Source organism: Sturnira hondurensis, unplaced genomic scaffold (genome assembly GCF_014824575.4).
Source record: "Sturnira hondurensis isolate 20B ecotype Veracruz unplaced genomic scaffold, ASM1482457v3 Scaffold0006505, whole genome shotgun sequence".
Classification (NCBI taxonomy): domain Eukaryota; kingdom Metazoa; phylum Chordata; class Mammalia; order Chiroptera; family Phyllostomidae; genus Sturnira; species Sturnira hondurensis.
Window position 1 is genome coordinate 3,847,152 of NW_028079136.1, and position 16,312 is coordinate 3,863,463.

At 36.2% G+C, this 16,312-nt stretch overlaps 1 protein-coding gene across 6 annotated transcripts in view; it reads left to right on the top strand.

Annotated features, from left to right (window-relative positions):
* The window catches only part of BTBD10 (BTB domain containing 10), an 84,204-nt gene that overhangs the window by 18,733 nt on the left and 49,159 nt on the right, over positions 1–16,312 (top strand). For 3 of the 6 annotated variants that reach the window (XM_037050042.1, XM_037050043.1, XM_037050044.1), the window contains one exon: positions 8,238–8,395. The exons of the other annotated variants lie outside the window; for them this stretch is intronic. In XM_037050042.1, the coding sequence (XP_036905937.1) occupies positions 8,295–8,395 (101 nt within the window). In that variant the 5' untranslated portion in view covers positions 8,238–8,294. The remainder of the gene's footprint in view (positions 1–8,237; positions 8,396–16,312) is intronic. 6 annotated transcript variants of the gene reach the window in all.

Consider the following 16,312-nt stretch of genomic DNA (forward strand, 5'->3'; position numbering starts at 1 on the left):
TTTCAGCCTTATCTGAATTACCATATTTTTGATAGTTTGCACTTCTCTATTGAGATTTCCTTCTGCTATTCTTATCTTAGTTTGTTGAATATACTGACTTTTAATTGTTCGAATATATTTATAATAATAATATGTGCTTTGAAGTGTTTATTTGTTAACGCTTATCTTTGGATCCACTTGGAGTCAGTTTCTAGTGACTACCTTTTTTGTCTTGTTTCTTTGCATCTCATGGTTTTTGGTTGAAACCTAGACATTGTAGTTTATTATGAGGAGTGTTTAGTTTTTTTCTTAAGGACCATTAACTTGCCTGGACTCAAACTGCAGCTGATAATCTGTGCTTAATTCTTCTTTCATCTATTTGTTTTTTAACTTGGTCTGCTGGGGAGTAGGGTGGGGAGATGGATCTCCTGCACCTGTGCAGTTTGGTGGTGAGTCAAAAATTGGGGCAGAGATTATACTTAGACTTTGCAGCTCACCCTTTGTGGTTCCTCTACTTTTGGGGATTCTTTCCTCATTTCTTGCTCGTTAGTCAGTGTTCGTCTCTGTTCTCTGACACCCAAGCCAGTAATGGCTTCAGCTTTCTGATGCTTGGGCTGTGCATGGTTGGAGAATGAGCTCAGTTAAAAAAGCATAAAACTTGTGGATCTTACCAGCTTTCTAGGGTGAATTTATCTGTAGCCTACCATAGAGCTACCTGCGATGCCCCATGCATGTGTAGGTTAATTGAGCAGAATTTATGCTCAGATTTTTGGGTCTCACTTCTCTGTGATTCTTTTACTCCTAGTATATCTATCTTAAATTTCCAGATGCAATTTCAGCCTTCAACTATTTTCTTAACTACTTTGAGCTGTGTGGCTCCCTGGTTTCCTTCACCGTATTTGTCAGGGATGAGGAGGACACTCAGCATAAAAATGACAAACTGAACTCATTAATCTGTTCACTTCCAGTTGTAGTTTTTCAAGAGTAAACTATTTTCTTCACTCCTATGTACTTTGGGGCCTGTCCGGTGCTCTTAAACAGTTGTGTGTGTTTATAATTTACTCAGATTTTCTTTTCTCTTAAAAGCTGTTTCTTCTCGTTCTTTCTCTTTGACAGGTATCTGTGCTAGTACTGATTCCCTCCAGGCTTTCCATTTCTTGATGTAGCTAAAAATGCTTTGTTCCGTTTCTGACCAATTTAAAGATTTGTCTTACACTTAGAGCAGGGTTAGCCAGCAATCATGAGGAAATTATAAAAAACTTTGTAGAATTTTTTCAAAGCTTTTATAGTTATTATAGGCATCATTTATTTTGTACATTTCAGGGTTGTACAGTCTTTTTTATTCCTAAGGTGAGAGGCTTGTTAAATGATCCCTCAAGCTTCTGGCCCTTCAGAAATTCTTCATTTAGGGCCCTCTAGTCAACTGATGGTTGGTGCTACTCCAATACCAACAGGAATCCGCAATTTGGGTTGTGGTGAAGAAAGAAACTTTATTCAGTGAAACTGCTCGTTGGTGATACAGCACAGAATAACAGCTCTGAGGCTGCCCAGGGGCCAGGCCAGTCTTCAGCTAGGCAGTGCAGCTCTGGTGTGGTGTGGTGTGGTGTGGTGTGGTGTGGTGTGGTGTGGTGTGGTCTGCTCCGCTCCACTCTGCCTTTCTGCTCTGGCGAAACATCTTCTGTGTTTCAGCTGTAGCCAGGAAATGCAGTCTTCAGTCTCTGGTTGAAAGGGAAAGTGTGCTTCCACAGAGAGGGAGCAGACTTACATGAACAGAAGTCTCTGCTATAGTCCCTGATCAGTCTGAGGACACCAAATCCTTGCAGTTTGATTGGTCCAAAAGGTGCTGTCCTGATTGGTCAGAATACAGCGACTCTGGGTGTTTGGAGCTGCATAGCTCTGATTGGATGGGGAGAACCTCAGTCCTGTGGGTTGACCTAGGATTACAGGAATTTCTTTATAAGGGCTGGCCAGGATGGCAGAAGCACAGTGCACGCAGGTGTTTCAGTATAGGCTTCTCCCGGAAGTACAGAGTTTGCTTGAGTGACCCCTGTGTAGAAACAACTGCTAGGCTCTACTTTTTAAAATTTGAGCCCAGTTAGCCACCAGGAGCCCATAGTAGGCATCTTCTTACTCAGGGTCCACACTCTGAAGATGTTCTGTATAGTTAGTACAGAATTAAATGTGTGAAATCAGGTTTTTCCTCTCTAGTCTGCGAATCTCAAATTACTGTTTGCTCTCTGGGGCTCTTTCTCCTTTTGGTGTTTTCCACATAGGAAAGATTGTCCAAGGACATTTTACTAGCCTGGGTGCCATGTTGGCTACTTCTTGTTCAGTCTCTGCTACTCACACCTCTTGATATTTGATTTTCTATGTGCCGAACGAAGGTAGTCTTTGGCTCCCTATCACTATGTGATTCTGTTCTCTTCATTGTTTTCTCTTTTCCTTTTACAAATAAAAGCAAAAAGCAAGAATAGCGTTCAGTGTGTTTTGCAGCAAGGTGTTATTGAGGCAGCATGCATCCCTAGCGGTGAGACCACCAGGCTCCTTCTCTGGGAACTACACTCAGCTTTAAGCCCCATATAGCTTTGAACTGTGTCTGTGAGCATTTGTGCTTTATTATTTATTTTGTGCATCTGTTAGCAAGATGTGTCCTAAGATCCCAAAGAAAGCTTGTAGAGGTGTTCCACTTGGCATAAAACTGGACTTCTTAAGCCTCTTTGGTATGATTTGGTAGGTAATTTTTGGGTCTGGGAATGATTAAGAATTTTTTCTGTATAAATTAATAGCAATTGTTTCTTCTCTTTATGAGAGATTTTGTGGATGAAAAAGGAGCACATACCAAGCGTGCAAGCTCAGGGCCCTACAAACTGAAAGTAACCCCACAGGGTGGTCTCGAAGTGAAAATTCCTAAAAGTGGGGCCTAGTGGCTAGTCATGTCCTAGGCTTGTAGCTTCCTTGACAAAAGGTCTGTCTTTACCTTTGAAATTGTTTGTTGTCTTTGTGCATCTAAGATAATACTCTTCTGAAATGTCAGTAATTTTCTTTTGCGGACCCAACTACCAGCACCAGAGCAGGAGACTACATTGTTTTTTTTATATATATATTTTATTGATTATACCATTACAGTTGTTCTATTCCCCCCCTTCGTTCCCCTCCACCCGCACACTCCCTCCCCCACCATTCTCCCCCCCTTAGTTTATAACAACGTGTCTCAAGTTCTTTAGATTCTATATTTCCCCCACTATTCTTGCCCTCCCCCCTATCTATTTTCTACCTACTGTCTATGCTATTTTCTGTACCTTCTCCCCCCTTTTCCTCCTCCCACTCCCCTCTTGCTAACCCTCCATGTGTTCTTCATTTCTATGGTTCCACTCCTGATCTAGCTGTCCTCTTGGTTTGCTTTTGTTTTAGGTGTGGTTGTTAATAACTGTGAGTTTGCTGTCCTTTCACTGTTCATATTTTTCATCTTCTTTTTCTTATATAAGTCCCTTTAGCATTTCATATAATAAGGGCTTGGTGATGATGAACTCCTTGAACTTGACCTTATCTGAGAAGCACTTTATCTGTCCTTCCATTCTAAATGAAAGCTTTGCTGGATAAAGCAATCTTGGCTGTAGGTCTTTGGATTTCATGACTTGGAATACTTCTTTCCAGCCTCTTCTTGCCTGTAAGGTCTCTTTTGAGAAATCCACTGACAGTCTGATGGGAACTCCTTTGTAGGTGACTGTTCCCTTATCTCTTGCTGCTTCTAGGATTCTCTCCTTCATTTTTACATTGTTATCTTGTTGCCCAAATACCTCCTCTGTGTATTGTAAACGTTAACTACCTCATACCCACCAGTGTAAAAAAAATAGCTTTTTATCCAGTCTCAGAGATTTCTCGACTTTGCTTTCTCCTGCTTCCGTAATCTACCACTAACGAATTTCACATAGCCCTCCTTACATTTCTACTCCTTTGATTTTAATGTATAAAATAAGTGGCAAAACTGCCATTTCCTGGAGCATTTTCTCAATCCATTTATTTTTGCTTTCTGGTACTTGTAGTCAGTTTGACTCAAATAAACTCATACAAGGCTTTTGTTGCCCTGGCTGGTATAGCTGAGTGGATTGAGTGCGGGCCTGTGAACCAAAGGGTCACAGTTTGATTCCCAGTCAGGGCAGGTGCCTGGGTTGCAGGCTGGGTCCCCAGCAGGGGGAGCGGGAGAGGCAACCACACATTGATATTTCTCTCCTTCCATTCCCCTCTAAAAATAAATAAATAAAATCTTTAACCTCCCCCATTCCTCAATTTAAAAAAAAAAGACTTTTCTTAGTCTGGACGTTTGTTCTTTTTCACAGGAGCTCTATTCTTAGTGGGGACACCTTGTATTTAAATTTCCTAGTACATTGATACATAGAACAGAGTAACTTGTCTCCATATACTGTCAGGTTGTTTTACCCTTCTATAGATTGTTGTGTTAATATTACCTAAAACAGTGTCCCTGGGAATACTTATTTATGTTATTATGATCCCGAAGATTCTCCTTTCCCTCCTTTTTAGATAGTAATGTCCAAGAGAAGGGGAAGTAATCAGATCACCTTTTACCAGTTAAATTTTGGCAGTCTCCTGAATTCATGTTTCTAGCCAACAGGCCCAGTTGTTCAGTCTGTATAAAGATTGTTTCTAGATTACTTAGAATTTAGATTAATTTTTTATCATGCCTAAAAATAGTAATGGACTGTGACATTTTCTAAGTACTTTGTTTTGAGTAGTCTAGTATAATTTTTTTTGCTTTCAATATCTCAATAATAATAAACTTTAGTTTGCCTAATATGAAGTAGACATTGGGGATCCAAGTGTTAGATTTAAATTTTTAAAAAAAATCATTTAGAGGGGAAGGGAAGGAGAGAGAGAGAGAGAAATATTAATGTATGGTTGCCTCTGGTGTCCCCTGCCAGGAACTGGCCTGCAACCCAGACATGTGCCCTGACTGGGAATTGAACTGTGATCCTTTTGTTTGAAGTCCCGAGCTCAATCCACTGAGCTACACCAGCCAGGGCCCAAGTGTTAGATTTTGAAGGAACTTTTCTGATAAGGAGTTTGGATAGAGGAAATGGAGAGCTATTAGAAGATTTTAGAAAGATAATTCTCATTACAGCAGAGCAGGTACAGAATTGACTGGAATGGTAAAGAGGTCAACCCTGGAGGCTTACTGATGGCAGTGGCCTTGTGGGTGAAAAGGGAGAGAAAGAGTCCAAACATTTTGAAGTAGGTTTGATATAGGGGAATGAGAAGTCAAGGATGACTTCAAGATGGGGTAACAGTGCAAGAACTATCTTGGTAAGAGAGACAGGTTGAATTGGCATATGGAACCATTGGTGGAGTCTTTTTTCCTTTATCAGAGTGAGTTTTTTGAGAACAGGAACAAGCATCTAACTTGCTTCAGCATCTTGTAAATTGCTTGGCTTATTGTAGTAGGTGTTTAGCGAGTGCTTGAATGAATGAATGAAATAAGATAAATACAATGTCATCTAGTATGGTGAAAAATAGAAGAGATCATTAGATATTTCAAATATCTGCATACATAAGTATGTAGTGTGTACTTTGCCTTTTAGGTGTTTGTAGTTATAGCTTATTGATAACATTTAAAATTCACTAGTATGTGTAGACTAACGCAGGTATCTTTTTTTTCCAGATAATCTCAAACTTTAATCTTATTTGTTTTTAGTGTGTTTGTATCCCTGACAGTTGTGAGGAGTGGAGAGAAAGCTTTCATATGGTGATAACCAACTTTTGTTGACAAATGAGATAGAATTAGGGTTTTTCATTTTTTTTTCTTTTTTGATAGCCTTTATTTGAACATTCTTTACTTTCCTGTGGTTGGTTGTAAAACAGAGGCTTGTTGATTTCTGTAAGATTGATTAGGAAGACGTACTGGAATTTCATTGCTGTGGGGTATGTGCCACCCACTGTAAAATGTTTAAAATGTGCACCCGAATTTACCTTAGCTGTTCCTCGTGGTTTTATTTATTTTTTAGTCATTGCATGCCTCCCATAGTTTAGAATCCTTCTTCCCTCAGTGGTCACCTGTGGCTATCTTATCCACAGGGGTATATCATTTTGGGTTAGGAAAAGGAAAAATACTCTTGTAAAGAAATTTAATGCCTAAAATAGCTTACTGGAAGGCTTATGAAGTAGGGAGAAAATGCTCTAAATGTCATTGTACGAACCTGCTGAGCCTCTCTGCGTCTTTTTTTCCCTCCTTATCAATTTTTCCCTACTATTCTTTCTACCTTTTGTGTCTCTCTTGCTCTGTGACCACATTTTTCCATCTGACTTTCTCCTTTGTCTCTAATTTGTTCTTTCTCACCCTTCTCTTTTGCCTCATCACTTTAGTGCAGATAACTAGCTATAATAATATTTAGTTGAAGTTTTACAAAGTTTCCTTTGGTAAACACATTATTTTTATAATTAAAAGCTCAAGTGAGTTGGAGAAATTTTTGTTTTCAAAATAATTTTGTAGTATTTATGTTCATCTAATATGCAATTGATTCTCAATTATTCAGTGATCCTTAAGGAAATAGGTTTCTTTTCCAGGCTAGTTCAGCAAATAAACTGTCTGAAATTTGTTTAGCATTTAAATAAGTCATTATGAAATTCTCCCCCTTTCCTTTTTCTATTATTTTTATTGCACTCCTTGATTTACCTGCTTATTTACACATTTATTAAAATGTGTAATTTGGGATGTTCACTTAGATGATTTTCAATTGTTTTTGGAAAGAAAATACTGAATAACTATAAGGAAAAAGTATAAACATAGAAAAAGTTTTTCTAAAATGAACGTATTTCTTCTAATGAGTTCTGAGATAGACTTACAATTTTAATGAGTTTATCTTTTGTGTGTGTGTGTGTGAAATTGTACTGGAATCCACTATAAAACCCAGGAAGGTGCAGTCTTCTCCCCATTCTGGGTTCTCCTTGACTATTGTGCACAGCTCTTCCTCACCTCCTTCTAGCAGCTCCAGCTTGGGAATGTGTGTAGAAAGTATGCAGGTATAGGAGTGGGTGTCGGAAAACCTGGGTTCTTGTTTGACTTATTGTAACTTTGTCCACGTTGTTTAACTACATTTGGTTTTTCTTTTGGTGCTTGCAATCTCTAAAAGTCAAATCTGACCTACTATTTCCAAACAAAATATTCCAGTTTGAGCATTTTCTAAGATTAAGACTCTGTATCATAAATTCTCATTGTTCTTTATGATTTTGCCATTTATAAGCATTGGGAACTTTAGCAATATTATTAAACCTCTGAGACTTTTTCTATTGTATACATAGGGATTATAATGCATACCTTGTAAATTGATTGTGAAGATTAAATTGGAAAGTGAATATACTTTGAAGTTTTAGTCCAGGTATTCTGTAAAGCTATTATGTATGTTTTTTTATACTTTCATACAACTGTTGTGGAAATAAGTCACAAACCTCACATACGAAATGAATAAAGTATATAAATCATGTTGATAAAATACTTTTGTGGAGTCCTGGCTGGTGTGGCTCAGTGGATTAAGTGCCATACTGTGAACCAAAGGGTCACCGGTTCAATTCCCAGTTAGGGCACATGCCTGGGTTGTGGGCCAGGTCCCAGTAGGAGGTACACAAGAAGCAACCACACATTGATGTTTCTCTCCCTCTCTTCCTCCCTTATGCTCTCTAAAAATGAAAAAAAAAATCTTTAAAAAATATATTTTTGTGGTAATAGCACTGTAAGGAAACATCAAGATGCTTATATACTTTTATTTTGGGGCAAATATTAAGTATCTGTTTAAGGTGATAAAAGAAGTAACAGTGTTGGTTTTTGGTCTTACTAGATACTAGATGTTTTGTTAAATATCCTAAACTTTTAGTAATTAAGAAGTGTATATTCCAAGTGAAATTTTGTCTGAAAGAATTTTCTGGAATTGTTTTTGCCTTTTTTGGTAGCATATTAATGTTTGGAAATGAGGTATCCAGATGGCAGTAAAATATATTAGTAAATATAAAAAGCACATTATTAAACTGTTGCATAGCGTGGTAGCAAATTTAATAGAAGAATCAAATGAAAAGTACCTAAAAAGGCATTGGTGTTTATTTTAATCTAATTTGTGGTATTTTGTATGTCTAGTATTTTTAATCTGGTTCATCAGTTTTTAAAAAATGTCGCTAATGTTAGAAAGTATTTAAAATTTTGTGACTTTTATTCTGCATGGAGTAGACTTAAAGGTCAACACTACTTTTTTATGTAGGTTATGGGTGCTACATGTGTGCTTTCAGAGCGGTAGTGTGAGAAAGCTTGCAGTGGGATGGCAGGACGGCCTCATCCTTATGACAGTAACTCCAGTGATCCAGAGAATTGGGATCGGAAATTGCATTGTAGACCTCGTAAACTTTATAAACATTCAAGGTAGGTAGAAAATAACATATTTCACATATCAAAGCTCTGATAAAATAGATCTGTATAAAGAACCAAACTGCGTTTGGTTGTGGCAAGTCCTGTGAAAGGATGGGGTTTACAAAATATTATGAATGTTTGCATTTCTCCTTAAATTACTTTTAGAGAAAATGTCTTTCCTTTTAATTTTCTTATATTTATTTAATTTTTATTTCTGTTTGTAAAAATGTTAAAATTCCTTAGTTAACTCCATGAATAAATGCAATATTTAATTTAATTGGGAACTCTGGCAAGACATTTTAGTTCTTTGTATTTAAAACCCCCTACTGGGAATTTATTTTCAAAATACATTGTGTATAGATTACCCAAGATAATTATAGCCTCTTTACAGTCTTTGCTTCCATACATTTTTAACTATGTGAATATATGTCGTGTTGTCATCCTGATCCTAATGGGGAAAATCAGTCTTTCTGCAATGACTGTACTGTTTCAGTTAAAGTTAGATGCATTAAATAAAATTTATTTCAAAAGTTTTGACCCACTTATAATTTTTGAAGCGTTCATTCTGTGCTGTGTGGCATAATAAGGACCACCTCATTCGGAACATTAAAATGATCTGATATTTTAAGGTCTTAATTAGCAGCTCATAAACCTCACATTCATTGCAGGTATGCAAGCGTGTTTTCATAAAGTGCTGTGCTTTATGAATATTTACTTAAGGGATATTGAACATTTAACTTATGTGAATGTAAAATGTTCCTGACACTGAAAAGTTACAGCAGCTTTCTTAAAAAAGGACTTAAAAATGCTGTGATATTGAACTTTTTTGTAATTTTAAAGAAATAATTCAGGTACTTTTAAACTATATGCTGTTGCTAGGAAATATGAGTGGCTGGTACTGTTTAAGTCTCCTAATAAGATGTCCGTGTTTATTATGGACTTTTAATGTGGTGAAGTCTAAAATGAAAATGCTGAGTTGACTTTATTGATATATAAGTACATACCAATGACATGAGTGTTTTGGGGTTTGTTCATTTGTGTTCCCATGTGTGTGTATGTCCTTCAGCTTCAGGTTCTAGTTCTTTATCTCTGTCCTGCTTACATGGATAATTGTTTTGTCTTTGAGATTAAAGAGATACTGGTTTTATCTCAGTAAGTGTGGGGGCTATATTTATATCTGTTACGTTGTGTACCTATTTTCTGGTGAATAGTGTGTTCTTCCTAGTTCTGAATATTTTTCTGCCGATGTACAGTAGTGTATTATATATGAAGTGGTGACAGGGTGAAAATAAGCTGTTGTTTGCTTTATAAAAGCTACGTGCATACAAATGGGAAACATTCATAAAAACTAACAGTACTTTTTTCATTAGTTATTTCTGTAACACATAGAGCATCAGTAACTTTTTGGTGCTTTTTTTAGGTAGACTCCTGCAGCATAGAAATAAATACTGATACAGGGATTTTTCTTTTAGTGCAAATAGTGTGAAACCTTTGAGCTTATTTTAACCTCCCTTGTGACCTGTTGTTCTGTGTATTTAGGAACATATTAGGCTAATTTAAAAAACAACACAATTTGACTTTTTTAAATGGTATTTTTTGAGCTGATAAGTTAATTGAGAAGTTTTAAATGCTAACAATCAGTGGATATTGTTAAGAACTTGCACTCAGTTCAAGAGAGATTCAGAAGTTTGTCAGGATACTACTAAGGGATGCTTTAATAACCATATATGGAATACTTAGTGAGCAGTAGGTAGTGAGTTATAGTAAAGGAAGAATTCAGAGAAGGAATTGGTGAAAATGAGACTTGAGCTGGTCTTCGGATGATTAGGTAGATTCCTGCCAGGGGTCTTCTGGAGAGTATCTTGACCAAATATAAAGGTAGAGCTCTCAGCATAGTATTACCTGTTTCCATTTGACAGATGAAAAGAGTGAGGTTAATGAAGTTGCCCAAGGCCATCCAACTTGTAAATGGCAGATCTGTGCTTCTACCTACTCATCTTTTTTTTGAATCTTTTATATTTTATTTATAGATGTTTGATTAAAAGAATACCAGACTAAACACTGGCTTAAGTTAGGGGTTTATTTTTCTTGTACATAAGCAGTCCACAGGTCGGCAGTGCCTGATAGTAGATTTAGTAGTTTAAGGATGTTGGGATCAGAAGTCTTTGATTTTCTTGGCTTTTCCTTATGATCACAAGATGGCTTTACTGTGGCTTAAGCTGTTATGTCCACCTTCCAGATGAGGAGGATAAAGGTAGAAGGGCACAATGGGAAAGGGGTTTTATTGATTTCCTGGTTTTACCAGGAAATTAAATTTCTCAGTAATTTCCACAAGGCATTTGTTTATAAATCATTGGCTACAACTATGTCGTATGGTCATGTCTGGATGAGGGAGGCCGAGAGATGTAGGTAGGCACATTGCCACCTCAAATAGAATTGGGAATTTAAATTTGCAAAAAGTGAATGTCTCAGTCTGTTTAGCTATACTGTTATGACAGTATATCATAGACTGGGTAGCTTATAAACAACAGAAATTTATTTTACCTGGTTCTGGAGGCTGGGATGTCCAAGATTAAGGTACTGGCATATTTCATATCTGCTGAGGGCTTACTTCCTGGTTCATACAGCTCTCTTTTTTCCCCCGTGTTCCCTCATGGAGGATGGGGCTAGGGATCTCTCTCTCTGGGATTTTATTTGTTCTCTTCACAATTTATGATAGTCTCTTTTTTCTATCTTTTCCTTTGATCCGGTGCCCCCCCCCCCCCACCACCTTTTGCTACTGGCAAGATAAATAAATGTACTGAATATAAAAGTAACAGTAGCTCTGGCTGGTGTAGCTCAGTGGATTGAGCCCGGCCTGCGAACCACACGATCGTGGTTCAATTCCCAGTCAGGGCACATGGCTGGGTTGCAGGCCAGTTCCTAGGCAGGGGACTCACGAGAGGCAGCCATGCATTCACATTTCTCTCCTTCTCTTCCTCCCTTCCCCTCTAAAAGATAAATAAATACAATCTTTTAAAAAAGTAACAGTAATAGTTACTATGTGTGCTTATCATTTAGGATTGGGAGTTTGGTGGGCATTGCCTTATGTCTTCTCTTTCATCAAGTATAGCTAGTGTGCTTTATTTTCTGAGCTTTATTTGGTATGTAGGTCTGATATTATAACACTGTGATATATTGATACAAGGCAAGACAAGACTGGAAGCTAACCTGGAGATAGATAGACTTCAGGATGCTTATGATCCCTCAGCAAGTGCATACAAATGAATTACATAGTTACAGAAGTTACTGAACTTGGCCCTGGCTGGTGTAGCTCAGTGGATTGAGTGCGGGCCTGTGAACCACACGATCGAAGTTCAATTCCCAGTTAGGGCACATGCCTGGTTTTGCAGGCCAGTTCCCAGCAGGGGACTCACAAGAGGCAACCATACATTGGATATTTCTCTCCTCCTCTCTTTCCCTTCCCCTCTAAAGATAAATAAATAAAATCTTTAAAAAAAAGTTACTGAACTTTCTCAGTGGTTTTATAGTTATTACCTGTATAAGATGGATTTAGTAGTTTGCTGAGAGATTAAAGATCATTTCAGTTGAAGTTTATTTGGCCTGAATTATGGCAACTTTAAAAAAAATTATAGAGGTATTTTTGCTATTTAAAAAAGAAAAAGAAAGACCACTCTTTCTGTATAATTAATGTTAAAATGCCTAGATTGACAATGTGCCAGAAGCCCTTGAGCATATAAATTGGGTTGAATTTGACTATTTAAAACTCAGATCTGCAGTCTGCTCAGGTTACTAAAGATAAATGCATCATACATTCAATATCAGACTTTGCCGCAAGGTTTCATTTCCACATAGAAATACGCATGCCTGCTTCTTCTGAGACTGCATGAAGATTGAGCTTTCCAGTCTGCCTTTTAAGTCACTCTGTAATCCCAGCAGCAGTTTAGAAATGGAAAACTTTTGTTGTTGTAGAGTAGTCCTTGAGTGGATTCTTAAAGTACAAATAATATTTTCTCTTTGGTTTTAAAGAGAAGCTTTATTGCCTGTCATGGGCACACAATGAAATACTGAAAGAAAAAAAAAACCTCTGCATCCTAGTTTCCTAACCTGGCAAGCTGGCAGAGCTAGAATTAGCTTTACAGATGGCATTTGGCAACATATCTTCATATCACTAAGCTCTTATCTCCTGAGTTTTGTTCAGCCTGTCTATCAATTACAATAGCCAATCACCGCACAGGGATGGGGAAATGGGACGACCATAGCTCACAGGATGCTGTTTGGTTAGAAACGTCAGTGCTGCACAACCCACGGCTGAGTCAGTGTCTGTGAGAAAATGAACTGAATTAATATAGAGAGGGGGTTGTATCTCTGAACATTTAAAGCCTAAATAACCACAATAGCATCATTACACAGTAGAGGGAAGAAAGCCAAAGGAAGTCTGGACAGGTGAGGTAGAGGGAGACTGGGAAATTTTCTGATTATTCAGAGGAATCTTGAAGATGATGGAAATATCAGATGTGCTAAAGTTTCCTAGTAATGCCCAAGGATGCTGACCTGGCTTTCAGTGCTGCATTGTTTGAAAAAGCAGAGTCCCTTTATACTCTGATTTCAAAATTTTTTTCTTGTTTTTGTGTGTCTACCCTGGCATATGCTAAAGTAAGGTGTGTATTCATTTATTACATGATATTGCTGGGTTATAATTCTATACATGTGTGTATATGAGTGAGATTAAGAGATGTTTGGCCTTTGTTTATTATGCTCATTTGCATTTCCGGATGTAAAAGATCATATATCTTGATGGTCAGTTTAATGGCAAGTTATTTAAAATAAATGTGTATATTGGTTTTATGGGTTTGATGCTTTCTTATTTATTTCATTTAAAGTCTTAGTAGAATCTTCCTGTAACTTGAGAATGTATTATGTTTGTGTTGTTTTTTATAAATATCAAAACATTTGTTTAAGGAAAGACTAATTTTGAAATCATATTTTTGATATATTTGAAGACGCTATATATGGAGAAATAGAATAATTGAAATAATGTGCTAAAGAAGATGGTGAATATATTTTTACTTTTAGATGAATTAGGCTTAGTTAAACCACTTTCATGTAGTAGTATTTTATAGAACCAAATGTATTTGAAAGATAAGGTATTAACTGGTTAATATTACCTTTTTTTAAAAGTTTCTGGGCATTTTGGGTTATTGCAAATTGACCTTCAACCAGACAAAATTTCTAAATAAAGATAATTGTTCTTGTTATGAGATTTTAAGTAATAAATATTTAACAGGTGACATAGCTTACTTTATTCCTAAAGCTATCCATAGCTTACTAACATTTCCTAAATTTAGGAAATTTTAGCACAATTTAAAACATTTTGATTTTTTTGTCTTCATTACCCCATTCTAATTCTTCATTTTGTAGGGATTTTGGGGGATATACAATAATTTTTTAATTATTTTATTTGTAATATTTTTAAATATTAAATAGTTCATAACTATTATCTTTTCCTTGAAATATGAGGAAGTTCTTGTGATTTCCCCCATTTAATTTCTAAAACTTTGAATGGTCATCTGATGGTTGTTATGACTTATTTATATAGTTTGACAAATGAGTATTACCTAGTACTGGCTTTTGGTGTGGTGTCCAGAAATGTTTTCTGAGCTTGTTTTAGTAATAGAGTTATAAAAGCAGAAACCTCAAACTAGACCTTTTTTTATTGTACTTTACAAGAGTATTTTCCTTTGGTTCTGCTGATTCTTTTAAAATTATAGTGCTTATGTTGTAAAAATGATACATCTTTATTACATAGATATGATAAATACAGAAAGCACATGGATAAAATAAAATGTTATGATCGGAGAAAAATACTTTAAATATTTTTGTGTATAACCTATTTTTCTGTTATATATAAAATATAAAGTCCCACATATATATACAGTTAAAATGATTTTGGTATATTACTATATGTACCATTATATAACCCATACATTTTTTAAAAAAAACCCAAAACTTAATCATGAACATCCCTTATCTTTTATAGCATAATTCTTAAGAACTACTTAGTGTTTTTGTATATATATTTTATAATTTATTTCCCCAATCTAAGTTTTTCTGATTCTTTATCAAGAGAGAAGATCCGTATGATTCTACAGTATAAATTTCTCCTAAAAGGAAGAATATTTTAGGGAGTTATGTAAAAATATAATTTTGATATTTTTCAGACAGAAAAAGATCCTTAGAGTTATTATATGATAAACTCTTCAAAGGTACACATGCTATTTTTAAAAAATTCTTCCTCAAGGAGGATATGTTCACTGACTTTTAGAGAGAGGGGAGAGGGGGGAGTGAGAGAGAGAGAGAGAGCTAGAGAGAGAGATGTCAATTGGTTGCCTTCCACACATGCCCCAGCTGGGGATTGAACCTGCAACCTAGGTACATGCCTTGACCAAGAATTCAACCTGCAACCTTTTTGTGTACAAGACGATGCTCCAACAAACTGACACACCTGGCCAGGGTGATATGCATGTTACTTTAAAAACAAAGCAAATAGATAAGATTGCCATAATTAAGTATAGAAAATGAATCTTTTTAAAATCAGGAAAATGACCTGAGACTTCAAAAATACTCTAAGGCCAACCAAAAGTATATTACATTTAAAATGGCAATCGAGGAAAGTGTAATAATAGTGATTGGTGTTAAGGGAAGAAAAAAATTCCTTAAGTCTTGGTCAGGGACAGTAAACCACCACCACCACCAGTAATAGTAATAATAAAGCAAACATTGTTAGGAAGGGCATAAAACCAACATGAGTGTGGAGAAAGAATGCATCTGGTTAAATGAGCTGTCCTCTGGGCTAGTTAAAACATTTTATAAAAGGAACTGCCTACACAATCTTAAAATTATTGTTATTACTTATGCTCTTAAAAAGTTTTAGGGGAATAGAAGGAGTGCTAAAAGAATAGAGGATTCTAGGCCTTATTTTTTAAAAGGTAGAAGATTTTAGAACAAGAAATAAAAAGGATAGCTTATGACTGGCTTGAAGAAAACAGGTTAACGATGAACCAGAATGGGTTTGCTAAAAATAGACTGTCAGAGGAACTTTGATTTTTCTCTGATGCAGTTGGTAGATTAGTAACAATATAATGTATTTGGACCTAAGCTTAGTTTTTGGCGCAGTCATTTAAAAATATTCTTGGGTATAAGATGAAGGAAAATTGAGTCAGCCACTAGTTGATTGTATTAATCAACATGGTTTTGATTTTGAGTGATGCTCTTAACCCAAATGTTGATTGTGGAAAGTGGCTTTGTTCTTTGCCTTGTCTTACGCTTGTCTGGAGAAGGCATATTATCACATTTATAGGTGACAATGAGGAAAGAGGGATAGTAAATAATATCATAACCATCCAAAATGATCTCTGAGTTTAGATTGTTGGACTACATTTAAATGAACTTTTTAGAAGTATACATAAGGCCTGAAAAATACTGATATGTGTTAAGGCTTTACATTACTTATGGAAAAGACCTGAGGGTGGTTTTGGCAGTAAATGATGTAAAACAGAAGAACACTGTGGCTGCCATCATCACATCTTCTCCGTACCCCTGCAGTAGATCCCTGTCATAATTAATGGAAAAGAAGACTAGATACATTCTGCTGTACACCAAAGTATGTTGTCTTTAGTTCTGTGTATATTCATTGGGAAGGATGTGAAGGAATTAGAAACCTTGTCAGCTCAGAAAACTGAGGACTTAGAGGTTCTGGGTAGCTCTGTGAATATTAAGGAACTTCACAATAAGAGTTGTCTTCACATATGTGAAGAATTAGAATTGGTTTGAGTTAGACTTGTTTGAATTAAAATTGTAGGCTCTGAAATGAACTCCTTAGGTCATATATCAGATCTGCCACTTAATTAGCTATGTGATTTTAGGCAA